The sequence below is a fragment of the Periplaneta americana genome, chromosome 4 (genome assembly GCF_040183065.1).
Source record: "Periplaneta americana isolate PAMFEO1 chromosome 4, P.americana_PAMFEO1_priV1, whole genome shotgun sequence".
Taxonomy (NCBI): Eukaryota; Metazoa; Arthropoda; class Insecta; order Blattodea; family Blattidae; genus Periplaneta; species Periplaneta americana.
This window is the reverse complement of record NC_091120.1, coordinates 83,975,791-83,996,603: the sequence shown is the minus strand read 5'-3', so window position 1 is coordinate 83,996,603 and position 20,813 is coordinate 83,975,791. Positions and strand designations below refer to the sequence as shown.

General features: G+C 33.5%; 1 protein-coding gene across 17 annotated transcripts in view; it reads left to right on the top strand.

The window, feature by feature from the left end:
• Positions 1–20,813, top strand: part of hts (adducin 1-like protein hts) — a 458,542-nt gene that overhangs the window by 393,728 nt on the left and 44,001 nt on the right. For 15 of the 17 annotated variants that reach the window (XM_069823652.1, XM_069823651.1, XM_069823648.1 and 12 more), the window contains 5 exons: positions 1,743–1,869; positions 8,792–8,815; positions 11,517–11,630; positions 12,993–13,085; positions 19,563–19,758. In XM_069823652.1, the coding sequence (XP_069679753.1) occupies positions 1,743–1,869; positions 8,792–8,815; positions 11,517–11,630; positions 12,993–13,085; positions 19,563–19,758 (554 nt within the window). The remainder of the gene's footprint in view (positions 1–1,742; positions 1,870–8,791; positions 8,816–11,516; positions 11,631–12,992; positions 13,086–19,562; positions 19,759–20,813) is intronic. The other 2 variants (XM_069823646.1, XM_069823654.1) reach the window with 1 other exon arrangement.

Below are 20,813 nucleotides of genomic sequence, written 5' to 3'. Positions count from 1 at the left end.
TTGAATGTGATCTATAATTGTCTGCAAAAATTGTTTCGCATAGTTATTTTCCATATAAAATTTATTTTTGAATCCTGATTCGTTTTGAATTGTGCTTGTACTACTACTACTACTTCTTCTTCTTCTTCTTCTTCTTCTTCTTCTTCTTCTTCTTCTTCTTTTTCTTCTTCTTCTTCTTCTTTTTTCGTGATTGTGTAATACATAAAAATGTACTGTGTAAATGGTAGTCATTTGAACTGCAATCATTAATCAGAATTAAATGATATAATTATATTAGTACAATTATAAAACTTAGTAAAATGAATAAGCTAAAGAAATAGCTCAAGAAAGGGAAAATTTTTCAGGAAAATTTGTAATTATGTTGGTACTTACAGTATAAAACGTAGCAAAAAAAAAATTGCTTAATAAGGAGAAAATTTTCAGGAAAGTATATAATTACATCAGTTTATTATAAAATTTAGCAAAATCTATCATCTAAAAAGTTGTTTAATAAGGGGAAATTTCGGAAAAATATGCAGCTTTAAAATTTCCTGGGAAATATCACTAAACTCTGCTTCATCTTTATATTATCTTGCAGCTCCATTTTGTCGCGCTGGCCTTCCGTGCTCGAGGTTGCGGGTTCGATCCCGGCCCAGGTCATTGGCATTTAAGTGTGCTTAAATGCGACGTGCTCATGTCAGTAGATTTGTTGGCATGTAAAAGAACTCCTGCGGGACAAAATTCTGGCACACTGGCGACCTGATATAATCTCTGCAGTTGCGAGCGTCATTAAATATACCATAATTTTTTTATGTAAAACATTAATTTAGCTCTTATTCTTCTAATCTGTACAGTAATTGAAAGAAAGATGCAGACTCCATTTTTCATTTTGGTAGTAATTCATTTCATTGTTATAAATTGTAGCACACTCTGTTTCTTCTTCACAAGCAACATTGCTGTACTGAAAAAAATTTGATTATTCATTCAAGAGAGGTCTGGATTTTTCTTTCTGTTTTGCTGGTGATAAAGGTACAAATGAAATTTGTTCGTTACTTTTGATGTTCAGTTAAAAATATCAGGATAAGAGGAAGAAGTTCTCGTTCATGTTATTACAAATGACAAGCCACATGATTGATGTCAACGAGTAGGGAATCTTTTTTCTTTTTCCCTGAGAATAAACTTTTTTTTTTTTTTTTTTTTTTTTTTTTTGCCGGCAATAAAATTAAATCCCAACATATTATGAATATCCACATTTCTTTCTCTCTGCTACTAAGAAGGATTAAATGCTCATAAATCATAATCTTTACATGTGTAACGTGTTAGTCTTAATTGTTTGTCTAGTTTCCTACCAGATTGACTTTCGCCGCAATCAAGATGCTACCCCACTGGCTGATTCTGAAGGATGTATTTCAGTACAAGAATTCTTCATTTGTTCTAAGGGTTGAAATATTATTATACTATTGTAAGACACATAAATATTAGTTGTGATTATGTTTTTCTTATGTATACTCTTACCCAGTTGTACAAATATTTGCTGGTTATCATTGACAAACTTAGGTAAATGTGAAGAAACATTTTTGGATTTATGATGAATCTCAGAAACTTGAAATAAATGTGTTTCCTGTAGTTGTGGCAGATGAGGCTTGTGAAGGGAAGTGAAATAGATTTCGAAATGGGAAATGAATTCATTATTTAATTCATTTTTCCTCAGCGAACAGCTATTAAGAGAAAATTATTAAGAAACTTACTTTTCATTGAAACAGGCAGTGGAAGAAGTATATGGATGGACGCAAGACACATGATCGTACGCGGTGGCTGAACTCGCCTAATGTCTACCAAAAGGTTGAGATTCTGGAGACAGGAACGCCAGATCCCAAGAAGATCACAAAGGTAGAGATGATAACTTTTGAAAACAAAACTGAATCCAAATAGAACATACAGCAATTAATTTTTAAACTTGTATTGTGTTCACTCAAATATAGGGATGGATTGTCCATAATCCGTGGACTTGATAGATTTTTAATTGTAATGGCGTGGGGAAAAGTATGTAATAAAATCTCACTTATAGTGAAATAGGAAAGTAAACGTCATTGAAGACGAGGGTATTTAGTTTCTGAAACTATGCCATAGTGTGACAGTGAGAACTGCCAGTATAAATGGTCAAGCCAGCCATAAAATTTACAATATTTTCATGATGGTGTTACCGTCATTGTGATATTTGGAGTGCAATCCATGAGATTTACGTTACATTGAAATAAAATACCTACTGCCAAATATAGGCTTTAATATAAAGAAAGCTGTGTTCAAGGTTGGTTAAAATTTAGTTGAGTGCAATTCTGGATAGATAGTCCACATATAAATGTTACTTACAGTTAGTAATATTGCACGAAAAGTGGTAAATTTATTTTTCATATGCTCAGTAACCCTAGTATTTGAGGGAATACAATCAAAATATGAAATGTGTGCGAGACTCTAGAATAATATCTATATTATGTTTCCAAGACATATTTTCAGTATACAGAAAGATTAAGCATTTACAATTATGTGTCACTAATAATGATAATTTTACTTGATTTACAAAATTTGACACAATTTCCATATGTGGCCACTAGAATTTAACAGATTTGACTATACGAATTACAAAAAAAAAATGTTTTATGTAGAAGTAGATATTTTACTTTATTTCCTGATTTTTTAAATTATGTGTGAGAAAAATTATAATTTTAAGCTTGTTGTAATTAACAATGTATAATTAGTATGCTACACTTCATGTGAAAATAAATGAGATGGGTGAGACACCTCACTAAGGACTACAGTTTAAGTTACCAGTACCTTGATTGTGTTGGAATAAATTACGAAAGTCGTATTTTCATAGTGGAAAAGTTGTTGGTATATTTGTATTTTGTAGGCCTTGTTTTGTTTGAAAGTGGGTCTCTGAATTGGATAAACCTCATCACTGGGAAGAAACAGAAAACAGTGATATTATCAGGATGGGAGGATTGTTTGTTTCCTTCCTAAGATTGAATTTGGCAAGGAATGAAAACATTTAGATAGGATGAAAAATAATAAATTTTGTCACATTAATTTCTTTGTCAGCCTTTACTGAGGTATGAACGCTTTCCTATCTCATTTATTGAAATTACTTTATTCGACTTTTTGTCTTTTTATGATAACTTACACAAGGACTGTCACGTTAGAAGACTACATAAATCTAATTGAGAAATGGAGAATATTCAGCTTTAATCTTGGTAGTAATGAGAGACAGTTTATAACTCTCGTTAATATTCAGTTCACTTTCAAGAACACATCGATTTGCTATTTAAATCTCCCCATTATAATACTTAAAAGACTCTCAAGTACTGTTTAACGAACAAGAACGAGTAAAGAAAAAATGCATAATGCTTGAAATTAAACTTAAGCATTAGGTAAAAGTAGAATCAGAGGTCACATTTATTTCCACCACAGTTTTATCACTAATATGGGAAATTGCAATAACTTGAGAGATAGTTATAAGAAAAATTAAGTTAAAAATATTGCACTCATGCATTTCAGGCCACAGTTTGGAAGCTGGATTGCTTTTCATTAATAGATAAAAATATTAAACTGTTATTACATAAAAGTATATATTTGTAAACGTAGTTTATGCAGACACCATCATACATTGTGTTGGCATAGGACTGATATTCAAATAATTCTTGCATTTTCTGTTTTTCTTAATGTTGTGTTTATTGAATGCTACTGACTCTAGAACCTTGAGTCCAAGCTTATCATAGATACTGTATTACTCTTTAAATTCCTTGTAGGAAAAATTATAGAACAATTAAGAGGATCAACGATGTAGACTCTAGAAATATTTTTCCTTACTTCATAATATATGGCACTGTCAACCAACTTGCAAGCATGCTGTGTTACATCTGTGCACACGGTGCTCACGGTGCAGGATCTGTGTCGGCTGGAACATAGCGCAGTGGTGGCCTGCTTATGTCTGTAATCTGTAGTTGAGTTTACCTTTACACTATAGATGATCGGATAGTAAAGAAGAATACATCATGCGCTTTGATAAACACTGTTCATTATTCCGCTTGTGTCAACACTAAATTAGGCCTATAGCCTAAACAACTACATGCAAATAGCCTACATTATGGAAATACAAATAATACATTGAACCAATATAACTAAATACAACTTAATTGTAGCAACATCTTTTTAAGCATAGTTATATAAGAACGAAACAATACAGTGTCAGTGAAAATTAGCAATTTACAAATGAAACTCTACATACTGTATTTTATACATGGGGCATGTTGAAAAATGTAAACCAAACATTGACAAATACAACGATGATACTGTAAAGATGGTTTCAAATTAAAGTGATATAAATTGTGCAATGGATACATATCTCAATTAAGAGTCTGACACTTTCAGGTTTACTTGGTGCACACTCTTTCTTTTTGACATCTTTTGGTTTATACGATATGAGCTATATTTGGACATAATGAAACACAACTCTGAACCCTTAATGCACACTTTAAGTTATGATCACTGAGGTTAGCTCTTTCATAACCTTTGTTACGTTTCAGAACTGAAAATAAAGCTTCACACACATAGGCCGAACCAGACATTGAAATTAAAGATGCCTCACGCCTATGGTGACGAGGGAATCTTGACTTATAAAAATGGATGTAAAAGTCTACCAAACTACGTCTGTTCCTGTAACTAGCTAACCCAATGTTACATTTCAAGTTAGCAAATAGATCGAAATCAATTTTTAGGTGACTCAAATCTTGAAATCTGTCTTCAAAGTCATTCATAAGAAAACAACTGGAGATTTTCAACATAACAGCCCATCTCTAAGATATCAGAGTCCCTAACCACATGCGCCAACCTGAGAAAATGACCAGGATCGCCATTGGACAGTTTACGTTCCCATAATGACAGCATATTTTTTAAAGAACATATCTGTGATCAATTTGTATTTTCCAGCTCTGCAACAAGTTCTCCACTCATTTCCAGGAACAAATTTATCTTTTCCAATAATTCGAAAAATCTACACAGAACTTTGCTACATTCCATGAAGTATGTTGCTTCCCATTCGGGATTAAAATTGTTTGTTGGCTTCAAAGGCCTTCACTTTAACGGGTTTCTATCCATGACAAACAGTCATCGATCTACAAGATACCACTACTACTGAGAAGATACTGTATGTGTCCACTGCTTCGCTCGCACTGAGCCTACACCGTGCTCAATACCTGCACATAGCACCACGTGCAGCCAGTTGGTTGTCAGTGATATACTGTAATATAGAATTTGAGAAAAGAACACATCGATTACTGGTATTACATTCCATCTACCTGTATTATGATTACAGTTTGAGAAAATTCTCTTTAGATTAGTTTGTTGCATCTATTTCTAGACCAGTGGATGAAAAAAAAAAATATATATATATATATAATATTACGATTTCTGATGCATATACAGTGATAACATGTCACTTGAGGAGAGCTTGAGATGAAGTACGTACTGCCCATTAAATTTCCATCCTGAAAACTGTTTACTACGAATCATTTTCTTCTCATCTCAGAAAATTCCTCTCCTTGGGTGCCCTGGATGTAGTTGGAGCATTTAAACATGTATTACACTCATTGTATGAGATGTTTATATTATTCCATAAACTGGCTATATTTTAGTCAAATATTGTTCGTAGTCGTACTGGTACATAGACAGATGTATTGGGATTTCGTCCCCCATAATATGTATGAATGAAGTTCATATAGGAACAAAATGATGCCACATGATATAGGATTGTCTGGACTTCTTATTACTTGTAGTATTTACATTATGTGTGGTAGAGCTTTCTTAGGTTAGAATTTCATATGTAGACAGCTAAAGCTTTGAGCTTTTATAAAGTTCATATTGTGGTTAGTGGCTCTTTAATTGGTGTCTTGTAGCATCATAAAGTTTATAGTGAAGTAGCAACCCTTAAGCACTTTGATAGTGCTGACAAATAATAACAGGTACGGTATTATTTTGACTGATGTCTTAAGTCAGGGAACTAGTTTATTATTTTTATTTTGAATTCTTCAGAGATTTTATTATTTTCAACAGCAGAGTCTTGTTTGATTCTGATTTATGGAAGAACAATGTTAAATGAAGTTGTAAAAATTAATTACTTCTTATTATGGATATTTTAAAATCAGTGTTGGCTGTGTGTAATATTGGTGTAGAAAGAGACCATTCTTTGGTGCTAAATGCAAGAGCCGAACAGTTGGTAGAAGTTAGGTAGATATTTTTTGATGGAAGATGTATTCGACTAAGAGATATGAACATAGTTGAAAAGGATATGTATTGAATGAAATAATATTTTTCAAATGTAATGTGACTGGATAATATCCATAATTTCTAGGTATGGTTGTACTGAGAGTTTGCATTCCAGGAATTTATAGTGATCAATCAGATTTTTAATGTTTTATGATGCTCCAATATTTTTTGACACAATGTATAGACTGTGTCTGATGTGGTTAAAGGAATGAAAGTAATTTCATATTTGTGTTTTATTTTGTTGTTGTTCTTAGGTTAAGGTAAGATTTTTGGAGCATGAATCTGAATTGATAATTGTAGTGGTTTATTTGTGTCAAAAACTACTAGAAATTGGTTTGCTAACCACTAATAGTTCCATGTAATTGGTGTGTTTTGGAGACTGTTTTGCAATAACGAATTGCACTCATTTTTATTCATAGTATGAAATGACTGATCTATAAGTCAAGACATATTGGTATCATTGCTTAGGTTTTAAATATTGCTGCAATTTTATTGTATTGTGTCATTCTGTGCAAGATTTGAAGTGCATTATAAATATATATCTGTGAAGGAATAAAAGTAATCATACAAACATAATTTTGCTTTTGCTGTAGTGTAGGAAGCCATAAAAATAAATAATATTCTCTCATTGCCTTTCTACAGTGTGAATTTGTAGTGACTTGATCCCTGGAATGTGTTATACACTCTAACAAGTTCTGTTCAGTGTTGGTCTTTATAAATTTATTTTTATATAATTTTTATCGGTAGCACATAACCTTCAATGTTAACTTCACTTATCATTCCTAACATAACAGTAAACTGCTGACTCCTTTTTTTACTTTCTTGAAAGTTAGATTATAATTAATAAGGTAAAGATTATATGTAGATTTAGTTCTGTAAGCATATTTATCTGGTTCTTGAGTAATTTGTATATTAACTGGCATATGCAGAGTGTGTGGAATGATGGTTTCCTGAGTATTCTGTTTTTAAGTTATGAACGAATATACGAGTAATCCCAACCCATATTTTTTAAACTTAACACTAAATTTTAAAACAATTACATTCCTTTCTTTTTAATGCAATTGTGCAACTTCCTTTCATTGCTGATTTGAAAATTCACCAAATTTCTATTTGTGTTTCAAGAGTGATAGTCTCGTGGTGGTAGTGTATTAATGTGTATATAATTAGTAATGATTAGGGGTGTGATTTTATGGTTATTATTTTATCCCGATTTCCGTGATTAAAATGGTTTAATTTCGGTGAATATTTCGTAAAAAAAACGAGCAATTTCGCGTAATTTGGTATTCCAAAGAAGTTCACAAAATAATAAAGTAACATTTTTTTTAATGATTATTGAAACAATCCCTTTGAAACTAACACAAAATTGTTTGCATCAATAATTAAATTCATAATTAAATTTCATTTGACTGTGAGGGAGTGACAGCACTGTTTCTTGATCACACGAAGACAGTTGTTGCGGGAAAGAGAGATGACCATTGTCTGCTTGTGCTGTTCCGTGGAGATAGTCCCTAAAATCATAGGTGTATTGTTGCCAGATGTCGCATACATATATGCTGAACGATTAAATATGTAGAAATGTTTTGTATATTTTCTAACTAAGAACATTTTCACATTTTATTTGGAAGGAAGAGTCATTTTTCGCGCGAATTCTTCATAAAACTGTTTTTTGTTGAAAATATCGTGATTATGAAGTAATTTCGTGGAATTCTATCAATTTCGCGAAAATTCGTGAATATATTTAATATAATTTTCGACTTTCATTAAGGAATTAGCATTTTCCATGCATAAAATTAAGTTTTTAACACACTTCGCATATATCATTAATACCAAAACATCTAACCCCTAGTAATGAAACAAATTATATTTATGTCTTGCGTAATAAATTTAATTCAGGCTACTCTTGATAGTTACAATGTTTCTCATTATATTTTAATTGCGTAACTTGAAAAACACTAGCACAATGCCATGTCAGTGAAGTAATTTTGTAATTGCTTTGTACGAAATGATATGAATTAAATAATTGACTATATTTAAATTCTTGTATAATTATATAACTTCAAAAGAGCATCTTCATATTATAGCAGCAGGAGTGTTACGAATTATTTAAAAATCTTATTTAAATATAAATAAAAACTCATTGGTGAATTATTGCAAGATTTTGTGGATAAGGTAGAATTGATACCCAATATAAAATCTTTTGAAAGTAATTCTCAAATTAATATGAATCCAGTTTTTTTAATTCATATTATGATGCTCCTTCCAAAATTGTGAAGGGAAAGGGAAATTATATATGAAATAAAAAGTTTGTTCAGACAGCATGTGGGAAGAATGGTCTAAATATGTTAGAAACCTGGTTTATAGTTCAAAATTTAATAAAACCATTGTTTATTTTTACCAAGTTATTGGCAGTTTCCTGTTATGTGATATCCCGCAAGAGATATCCCACACTGTATTTACTTAAATCCTAATTTTATTTTTTTATTTGATTTTTTAGTGGGTGGATGCGAATGCAGAGGAGGTAATTGGACCTTATCGGCTGGCCAAGCCTCTTAGCTTCCATACATAGTCTAAGTGTCTTTTTATTTTTTCTAGTTATTTTATGTTACCTCTTCAGGGATGGTGATGGGGGATTCATGTGCATGTTTCTTAATGTGCACGTTTTCACACTTTATGACTAATTTTGAAAAGCAGCTATTTTAATGTACTCTATTGCTACTGTATCACTCTTACATTCAGTTTTAAAAATGATTGCAGGTTGTCTTTTTTGTAATGTAACACCACTTTAAATATGCTCGTAAATGATTCAGTAGTAATAAAATGATCCACACCTGTGGAGTAACGGTTAGCACATCTGGCTGTGAAACCAGATGGCCAGGATTTGAATCCCGGTCGGGGCAAGTTACCTGGTTGAGATTTTTTCGGGATTTTCCCTCAACCCAATTTGAGCAAGTGCTGGGTAACTTTAGATGCTGGACCCCTGACTCATTTCACCGGCATTATCACCTTCATCTCATTCAGACGCTAAATAACCTGAGATGTTGATATAGCATCGTAAAATAACCTACTAAAAAAAAAAGTAATAAATGATTAACTGTGATAAATTTTTATGCTTGTCTATACAGTCCTGTAGGACATATTGTATAATCATTTGAGTAATTGCGAGAATTTTAATTTTTCTCCTCCTGTTTTTCGATATCACTGAACTAAAAAGAAGTTTATTTTCTATTTTGGTTTTTCACTCTATGTTACAGTTCATAGTTACATTGAGAACAAGTTCAGTTACCATGTTCTCGTTTGAACAACAATAATAGTAGTGATGATAATGATAATTACCAGTAATAGTTCTATTAAATATTAAATGAGAAATAATTGGAATGAATATTTAAAATTTTGTAGCTTCAATTAAATCATCCATGCTTTTGCTCGTAGAATCTGTATATGAATAATGTTCTCTTCCTGCTTCCTCCTTTGGTAATTACAAGATTGTATTAAGCAAATTGTTAATTTCGTATATGCGAGACTTACGGTTGCATAATGAAAACCTGGAAATTTCCTTCTGTATGGGCATAATATAAAAATTTAATTTGATAGCTGTGTAGAATTCATGCACTATTTTTCTAATGCCTTCATTATTTATTTCAGTTGCTAGCTTCGGCATCTTTTGTATTGGTAATATTTGTAATCTTGATTTCTGCTGACAGCAACTATGATTAGTTCGTTTTATAACGTTTTTCACATACTTTTTCATTGCATTTAATTTTTTAAAACTATAATTGTTTTGTAGTTGGATAAGTATTCACACAAAATTTATCTTGTAATAGTTTAAATGAATTTGAAAGTGAATATTTCTTGTAAGAAGATTTTATGAAATCATAAATACAAATTTTTAAAAATATTTACGACAGTATTCCTTAATGCATTATTCTTTGGTTGCAAATTCATCTACTTCACTTATCATTGTTGCGTATTAACCACAAAATATAATGTATATGTATATATTTTTCAAAGTACCCGAATCATGTAAAGTGAAGTGGGTAGGCATTGAATACATACATACACATATTTTTCGAAGTGCAGAAATCTGTATTGCATTATCTTTACTATGTTTCTGTTTACGAAAGAGGAAGCTCGAATTTTGCTTTGTTATTGTTTATATAGAATAGTATAAAATACCATGACATACTAAACTATTGATCTTTGTGAGCCGTGTTGTCAAGCATGCAAGCTTACTGCTGATTTTAACAACGGAATGCAACAGCAATACGTCCACTGCAAGTCACGTCGTCATGTTATGTTAACTCTGTAATGCATGAATATGTTAAATTCAGTCTTTGCCCTATTTCTTTGAATGTGCTGTATGTTATAATGACCCTATTATAATAAAACTAAATAATGAACTTTACTCTTCATATGCATTGTGTTCAGAAAAGATCGTGTATCACTGGTTATGTTCAGAATTTTTGTGTCTAGTCTTCTCTGAAGATTACTGGATTAATAATTTATGAAAAATGGTTTCATTGAAATAAGCTGAAGTCCTATCAACTATTTAAAATAAAATTATCCTTAACATGACCAATTTTAATCAGTGTCTTTTCTCAGCACAAAGAAGTATGGTAAAATATGTATAGTCGTCCATTAACCTGAAAATGTGTTTTTTATCCGCATAATGAATTGTGTAAGTCTACTTTAAGTACTACAATATTCTTATGTGAATAAGAAATTTTATTTTCTTCATTCATGGACAAAAGATACTGTTTGCCATGCAAGTTTGATTATTTGTGAACTTTGGAATGTGTACGTTTTGCAATATGATATGCTTGAAAATAAGCAATTTGTTTGAAAGTAACCTTCAGTAAATTGCATGAGAATATAAGTACAGTTTCGAGAACTCATAGTTCCTGATTAGTATAATAAAATGGAAGTTAAATACACGTACATTCCTCACTGATTTTAAAGTATTGTGCCTGTTTTCTCCTGTCCGTACAGATATTTATTTTTTGCGTGTTCGAACAACATTCTCTGGTTAGGATGCCAGTGCCAAGACAAAACCAGAACATGAGGGACCTCAAAAAAAGCGTATTGTAACTTAACAAAATTGTGAACAGTTTGTAAAACGGAAACAGGCACATGGCTTTTTTGTCAGAATTACTATTGTGGTGATGGTTTCTAATCTAATTTCAATGTATGGTCCCTGATGCACTGGTTTTGTCTGTGTGCAGTGGGTGGCAGATGGCTCTCCAACACACAGTAGTACGCCAGTGAAGATAGAAAGTGCACTGCAGTTCGTGCCCAAGAACACAGATCCTCGAGAGTTCAAGAAACTTCAACAACAGGTAAGTGCAGTTTATTCTTATTATTGCTTTAGCTATTTAAGAGTTTATATTTAATTAAACGTTTGTTTATTTTTATTTATTATTTGGAATGCATGGTCGCGGCGTAAGCTAAAGCTAAGAGACATCACTTGTTATTACTTATTTTATGGCTTTTAGAGAACCTGGAGGTTCATTCCGCCCTCACATAAGCCCGCCGTCAGTCCCTATTCTGAGCAAGATTAATCCAGTCTCTACCATCATATCCCACCTCCCTCAAATCCATTTTAATATTATCCTCCCATCTACGTCTCAGCCTCCCCAAAGGTCTCTTTCCCTCCGGTCTCCCAACTAACACTCTATACGTATTTCTAGATTTTCCCATACGCAATACATGCCCTGCCCACCTCAAACGTCTGGCTTTAATGTTCCCAATTATGTCAGGTGAAGAATACAATCGTGCAGTTCTGCATTGTGTAACTTTCTCCATTCTCCTGTAACTTCATCTTTCTTAGCCCCAAATATTTTCCTAAGCACCTTATTCTCAAACACTCTTAATTTCTGTTCCTCTCTCAAAGTGAGAGTCGAAGTTTCACAACCATACAGAACAACCGGTAATATAACATTTTATAAATTCTAACTTTCAGCTTTTTCGAGAGCAACTGGATGACAAAACGAATAGTAAGAGGCATTTCCCTTATTTATTCTGCGTTTAATTTCCTCCCAAATGTCGTTCATATTTGTTGTTGTTGCTCAAAGATATTTGAATGTTTCCATCTCTTCAAACGATAAATTTTCAATTTTTACATTTCCATTTCGTACTATGTTCTGGTCACGAGACATAATAATATACTTTGTATGTTATCTCAAAATCTGTGATTCAGTGGCTGGTCGTGATAATATCTTTGAAAAATATTGGAGTGCAAGAGGTCAAATGACTTTATTGTCAAATACCTGGCATTAGAAAATAACAACAACTTTGTATGTTATTTATTGCCAGTGCGATATTCTGTTGTCGTCTTAGGTGAAAGCCCAGTGTTATGCTGATTGTATATAATGGGAAGTTTGTCACAGTCTAATATTAGATTGAAAAACTAGAAAAGAAACGGTCCAAGTCTAAAATTCCAGAGTAAGAGAACACTCGAGTCATTCATTCATTGTGTTCTGTCCAAGGGCAGGTCTTTCACTGCAAATCCAGCTTTCTCCAATCTTTCCTATTTTCCGCCTTTCTTTTAGCCTCCACATATGATCCATTAATTTTGTTCTTTTCGAACACGTGTGTTGTATAAACATCCTCTTCTGTTGCTTGTTAATATTACTTGATTTTAAATTATATTACATTTTGAAGGATTGCTCTTCTTATTAAATTGACACTCTCGTTTCCAGATTAAAGATAATAGGCGTGCAGACAAAATTACTTCAGGTCCACAGTCACATATCTTGGAAGGTGTGAGTTGGGAAGAAGCAAAGAAATTACAGGTAAGCAGTAATGCGTGGGAAGAGATGTGGGGATGGATTAGCATGTATAGTTAAAATAGAAACATCTCGACATGTGATTCATTGACTTAGACCACTAGTTGTCTTAGTGTTGAAAAAACGCCCCTCAATTCTTTTATGACTGAAAAATGCCAGACTGCAATTACAATAGTAGTCCAGTTATGCAAAAAATATTCGGACCAATGTTGTGGATGCATTACATTGTGTGATTTCAGAATTTTTTCGAAAAATATTATCCTGCTTGAAATATGAATTCTTACAAAACATGAGTTTCCTTTCTTAATGTTCAGTGATACAGTGCAATTATATGTTGGTGTACAAAATATAGTTTATTGAGGTCAAGTAATTCTTATCTTTGTGGACTGACAAGTAAAATTTGGCTTACAGCCGAGTCTAATGACCACTGAAGATCACATGACTCTTTTTGTACCTACGGTTTCTGCCTAAACAGATACTTGAATGTTTTTCTTACTTTGAACTGTCGAGTAATAGATACTTTATTGCTATACTATACAGTACTCGTTGTATTTGATCATTTTGTGACTATTAAAATCAGTAGGCCTACGTGGAGTGTAGGTGATGCGCATAAATGACTGGTTCAGAGCCATAGTGGGTCAAGCGCCATTCATTAAAAACAGAGAAAGCAGGGGTTAAAGTTAAGTGATTACCATAGTTTAATGAAAATTGACATATCATTTAGTTTTAATGTGCATACTTTATATTACTTGCTATATATTTAATTACATTACGGTATTCACTTAATTTTAACCCTTGTTTTCTGTGTTTTCAATATTTGGCACTTGGCCCACTATGACTCTGAATCCTTCAAATGATCTCAACTCTTTTTGGGATCTCTATTTTAATTTGCTGAATCGTCTGTTATATGTCATTCGAAAATTAGTGGCAATTCTGCAAGTATTCAGCTCTTCTAGCACTGACTAATGTAAGCTGGTAATATGAAATGAAGTGGTGTCTGATGTTATCTGAAGTTACAAGGAAATAATGTCATTTATGCACTGTATGCAGTGGTTGTAATAAGACTGTCATCTGTAACGCCTAATACCAATATATATATGTATATAAATGTAGTGAAGCAGGACCCTCTCAAAATTATGTTTATTGTTTATATTCCAATTAGAATGTATGTGAATGCTGCATATTACAGTCACTTATTGGAACACCATTTATGACTAGCGGTGCACCGGAAGCACCAAAATCTCTTGAATACATTATGCTTCACAACGGTGCTCGTCATGTGGCTGCATAACCGGTTAATTGTCTTAACAAATGGAACTGGAAAATTCTACAGCATCCTCAGTTTTTTCTGGGTATGAATTCCTGCAATTACGACCTTCTACATAAGATACACTTTAGAAATAGACATGCCATTATAACAGCTGTAGAGGAGTCAGTCATAAGCTTAGAGCAGTCATGTCAAGTTGGGCCATGTTGGCAGCTGCCACAGGTTTGCCACAAGCTCGGACCAAGACCTCTCGTGGCCTGAGCTGCTAGCACAGTGCTTTAGCAGGCGGAGACGTAAGAACTTCAAGTTGAAGAAAAGGCTGCGTCTAAATCTGTAGACATGATCCATATTGAACTCCTACGTTGCATAGATTTTTTAATATACATAGAATGGGAGAATCTTCTGTTCTTATGTAAGCTTATAGCAAATCATATACAATGCTTAGTATGCCAACAGTACTTCTTTATAAGAAAGTACACTATAAAACGAATGAAACAATTGTCTTTAGAGACAATTAATATTAGGTACCCTCCACAAAACTGGCTTCATTTATACACAGACGGATCCTTGATCTCCAGAGAACAAGGTGCTGGTGCAGGTGTTACGTGCTGTCTTCTCACTTTATAGATCTCTTGGATATGGAACAACAAGTTTTGATGGAGAAATCGTTGCAATAAGTGAAAGTCTCAGGAATCTTCTATTTCACATCAATAAATTTAAGAATGCAGTTATATTGTCAGACTCCAAATCAGCTATTCTATCAATAGTCTCTAAACACACACCTTCATCTCAAACAGCAGAAATAACTAAAATGCTCTCTCAATTAATATCACTCAATAAAAGAATTGTATTCCAGTGGATACCATCCCATTGTGGAATCCTGGGAAACGAGAAGGCGGATGCTTTAGCAAAGAAGGGCAGCACTGCTACTTACAGATCTGTTACTAAATCTACATATTACTCTGTGAAAAGAGTTATTAAATGTACATACTTAGACTTCAACAAACAAAATGTGATAACACAGTCTCAAGGGAAAAAATGGAACTTTCTGCATCATAACCCACAGTTAATTCCCGATTTACCACGAAAATCGTCTGTAGCTGCATTTAGATTGGCAACAGGCCATGATTGTTTGGCCAAACACCTGCATAGAATTGGGATATATCAGTCCCCTAACTGCCCATTGTGCAACTCAAACCAAGAAATGGATTCGGAACACCTCAAAATCTGTGCTTCAGTGGCTGACCATGATAATATCTTTGAAAAATATTGGAGTGCAAGAGGTCAAATGACTTTATTGTTAAGTGCCTGGCATTAGAAAACAACAGCAATATAAAACGACATTACAAGTTGAAACACCAGGCGGACTTTGGAGGATTTGATGGAGAAGAACGAGTTGCTCTAGTAAAATATATAAAAGTGGATAAATGTGATGTAAGTAGTTCACTGGCAATTATTTGTCTAACAAGTTAAATGTATTTACTGTAGTTGCACAGTTTTAAAACTCATGAATTTGCTGATCATACATGTAGGCCTATTTACTGTTGTACAATCCTAATGGGTAAAAGCTGCATGGAATTCTGTGAAAACTGTGATAATAACCTGTTGGTTAGCGCTCTGTTCTTAAAGTGGGTTTTTTTTATATATATATATAGAACATGGAAGTATATAGTGTTGATGCTGTAAGAGCAAGTTATGAACTAGTGTGCATGATTGTCACAAGACATGGAACTTATTCAGATGGTCAGTTTATGAAGGCCTGCATTTTAACAGTGGCAAAGAATGTGTGTCCCAATGAATCTTCAAAGTTCAAGACCATAAGCTTGTCGCTAAATACTGCAGCTAATCGTGCACAAGAAGTTTCCCTCGTCTTACATTCGTACACTGTATTGTGATCGGTCACAGAACACTTAATGACTCCATCTGTCAGGTATACGATTGAATTGTCATCTGCTTTATGTCATCTGCCCCGAGTCTGTTACCGTGCTCCGTGTACATTTATGGTGGCATTGAGTTTGACGTGACTGGCTTAGAGGAAAGTGACTGTGTATGGTGATGGGTATGAGATAATTAGAAGAAGTTACTTTTACTTACTTACTTACTTACAAATGGCTTTTAAGGAACCCGAAGGTTCATTGCCGCCCTCACATAAGCCCGCCATCGGTCCCTATCCTGTGCAAGATTAAGCCAGTCTCTATCATCATACCCCACCTCCCTCAAATCCATTTTAATATTATCCTCCCATCTACGTCTCGGCCTCCCTAAAGGTCTTTTTCCCTCCGGTCTCCCAACTAACACTCTATATGCATTTCTGGATTCGCCCATACGTGCTACATGCCCTCCCCATCTCAAACGTCTGGATTTCAAGTTCCTAATTATGTCAGGTGAAGAATACAATGCGTGCAGTTCTGTGTTGTGTAACTTTCTCCATTCTCCTGTAACTTCATCCCGCTTAGCCCCAAATATTTTCCTAAGCACCTTATTCTCAAACACCCTTAACCTATGTTCCTCTCTCAGAGTGAGAGTCCAAGTTTCACAGCCATATAGAAGAACCGGTAATATAACTGTTTTATAAATTCTAACTTTCAGATTTTTGGACAGCAGACTGGATGATAAGAGCTTCTCAACCGAATAATAACACGCATTTCCCATATTTATTCTGCGTTTAATTTCCTCCCGAGTGTCATTTATATTTGTTACTGTTATTCCAAGATATTTGAATTTTTCCACCTCTTCGAAGGATAAATCTCCAATATTTATATTTCCATTTCGTACAATATTCCCGTCACGAGACATAATCATATACTTTGTCTTTTCGGGATTTACTTCCAAACCGATCGCTTTACTTGCTTCAAGTAAAATTTCCGTGTTTTCCCTAACCGTTTGTGTATTTTCTCCTAACATATTCACGTCATCCGCATAGACAAGAAGCTGATGTAGCCCGTTCAATTCCAAACCCTGCCTGTTATCCTGAACTTTCCTAATGGCATATTCTAAAGCGAAGTTAAAAAGTAAAGGTGATAGTGCATCTCCCTGCTTTAGCCCGCAGTGAATTGGAAAAGGATCAGATAGAAACTGACCTATACGGACTCTGCTGTATGTTTCACTCAGACACATTTTAATTAATCGAACTAGTTTCTTGGGAATACCAAATTCAATAAGAATATCATATAATACTTCCCTCTTAACCGAGTCATATGCCTTTTTGAAATCTATGAATAACTGATGTACTGTACCCTTATACTCCCATTTTTTCTCCATTATCTGCCGAATACAAAAAATCTGATCAATAGTCGATCTATTACGCTGAAAACCGCACTGATGATCCCCAATAATTTCATCTACGTACGGAGTTAATCTCCTCAAAAGAATATTGGACAAAATTTTGTACGACGTCAACAAAAGTGATATTCCTCGAAAGTTACCACAGTTGGTTTTGTCCCCCTTTTTAAAAATAGGTACAATTATGGACTCCTTCCATTGATCTGGTACAATTTCCTTTTCCCAAATAGCAAGTACAAGTTTATAAATTTCGCTATATAATGCACTTCCACCCTCTTGTATTAATTCTGCTGGAATTTGATCGATACCTGGAGACTTGTACTTTTTCAGATTTTCTATCGCAATTTCGACTTCTGAAAGCGTGGGTTCGGGTATAAATGGCTCAGCAGTTTGTATTTCAATATCGTCCCGATCATTTCTATTTGGCCTATGTACATTTAGTAGTTGCGCAAAATAGTTTTTCCATCTGTTTAGGATTGATGGAGAGTCTGCAAGCAAGTCACCATTCTCATCCTTGATCACGTTTACCCTTGGCTGATATCCGTTCTTAAATTCCTTTATACCCTTATATAAATCTCGAATGTTTTTATTCTTACTATTTCTACCTCATTCAGTTTTTCCTTCAAGTAACCTCTCTTTTTATTCCTAAGTGTACGACTTGCTTCCCGTCTTTCATAGAAGAAGTTACTTTTAAGAACTTTAATTATGTTAATTGTGAATATATTTTTTTGATCTTTAAGTGTTTCCACTAATTTTCGAATGACCATGTAACATCATATCATGAGTTTTCTACTGTTTTTAACCTCAGCTGACATATTTTATGATTCGTAAGAGCCATCAAACTCAATTTCTCGATTTAAACAGGTATTAGATGTCATACTTGATGCCAGTAACGTCTGATGTCTTCCATCAGGGACAGAGTTCTTTCAAGGGCCATAAATATAGCCTACGAATGTCACTTGATCCCAGCTTTACTTCCCTTCTGAAGGAAAGTATGCTAAGGATTTCTATTACCCTTAAAATGAGATACTGTTTCACTATAAGTCAATACAACCTTGTTCATCATCATCATCATCATCATTATCATGATTTAGGTCTAATGGCCTGTTCCAGCTCCAGTTTTCAATTGCTCGTTCTGTGTCTGCCAACAGTTCTTGTTCCTCTTGGTCGATATTGCTGTGCTTGTAGTGGCAATCAGGTGTCTTCCATATGCTCTAGGCTCTCGAACCAGTTACCTCTTCTTTTTTCTGTTATCATTTATTGATTTGATTTTCAGATTTTCTCTTGTGTCTTCATTTCTTGTTCCATTTATTCATATGACCCCTTCCACTGCTCTTAAAAATCGAATTTCTGCTGCCTTTATTCGGCTTGTATCTTTCTTGGTTAGAGTTCATGATTCACTTCCATATAGTCCTAACAGAAGTGCCATTGTCTTGTAAAATTTTAGCATTGTTTTCTTTCTAGTTTAATTTTTTAGGTTTGTTTTTATTGTTCCACAGATCTGGTTGAATTTAATTATTTTATTATCAACATCATCATATCTTCACCTATCACGATTTTTGATCTGATTATTTTTCTTCTTTTAAAAGAGATGCATTTCGTTTTCTTTGTTAGTGTGTTAAATTATAGCTTTTAGTTATTTTATATATTTAAAATGTTGCTTGCTCTTCATAGAGCGTCATCTTTGGCTAAAATTATTTGGTCATCTGTAAATAGCAAGTTGTCAGTGTTTTAGAACCCAATTTATAAAAAAAGAATTCCATTTCATGTTTCCATTATCTTCCTATATCATCATAATATCAAATAAAATTGGTGATAGGCTACATGCTTGTCTTAGTCCTGTATTTATTTCAGTTGTTTCACATTATCAATTAAGGTGTATGAATTGTAACCTTGTTCTTCGAAAAATGTTAACTGTAAATTATTACTTACAGGATGCAAATATTTCTGCTACGGGTGATCAGGTTATCCTTGTAGGAGCTGCATCCAAAGGAATTATCCAACGAGGATTCCAACATAATGCCATGGTCTACAAGACACCATATGCCAAGAATCCATTTGATACTATCACAGACGAAGAATTGGAGGAATACAAGAAAGTCGTAGAAAGGAAACAGAAGGGAGAGTCATGTAAGTAAACATAGATTTTAATATCGTTTCACAGGAATGTCTTTAAGATATGTTGAGTTGGAATAATTATACTTGTTGCTCTTTATATGTTTTCGTCTGGAATATTGTACTGTTCATGATGTGCTGATTGTATGTCAGAGAAAATAATTGTATAGTTTACATGGGTGTATTCATTTAATTTCTAATATTACAAAGTAGGTTTATAAAGAGAAACATTGCAAAATATGAGTTCTGATATTTTCATAGAAATGCATATTGCAGTCTTCTGGTGTTGAAAAAGTTATTTTGTTCTTATCATAAGTATGTACAATAATTTCCTCTTAACTTATTGATAGATTTTGTTGATATTCAGTATCTACGAGTCAATGCGAGACATGTGCTTATATTGTACCTTAAAAAAATTCTTTGTAGAAATCGCAAACATGTTTGTTTCTCATTATAAAACATTTAAAAGTCAATTATGACCATTTGAGTCTGGTTCTTTTCAAAGGATTAACTCGTTTCATATGCTGGTAATCAGCTATAAGATTATGAATATGTTACCAGTATATGTGTATATGGATGAATGTCTGTAATATGGAGTTGTCTTTATAGTTCAGTTCACGTGGTTATCTTTCATGTTACCGTTGATTACTTCACAAGTGGGTGATGTACTTACGATATCATTACATACCACAAACACTTCAGTATTTCCATCAATTTTAAATATTTATATTTATTAATAGCAAAATGTAAGTGCTTACAATATATGAATTTTATTTTATTTTATTTTGTGAAAAATTATAAGACTTCAACTTAAACCATTTAATATATAAAATAAACCTTGGACTTATATAGGGTGTAGGACAATGAAACAAATCAGAAAGTTCTAATAAACGTAGTTCTGCAAACCAGCCATTTCTGAGTTTCATTATTCTCACCAATGTAGGCGCTCTGGGGTGACCTAATAAACAATGTGCACTGGAGGAAAAAGAGTTATAACTTGCGCTCGATATGGGCACCTTTCAATGGCATCAGCACATTTCCTTACTGGCAGTAGTACACATTCGAATATC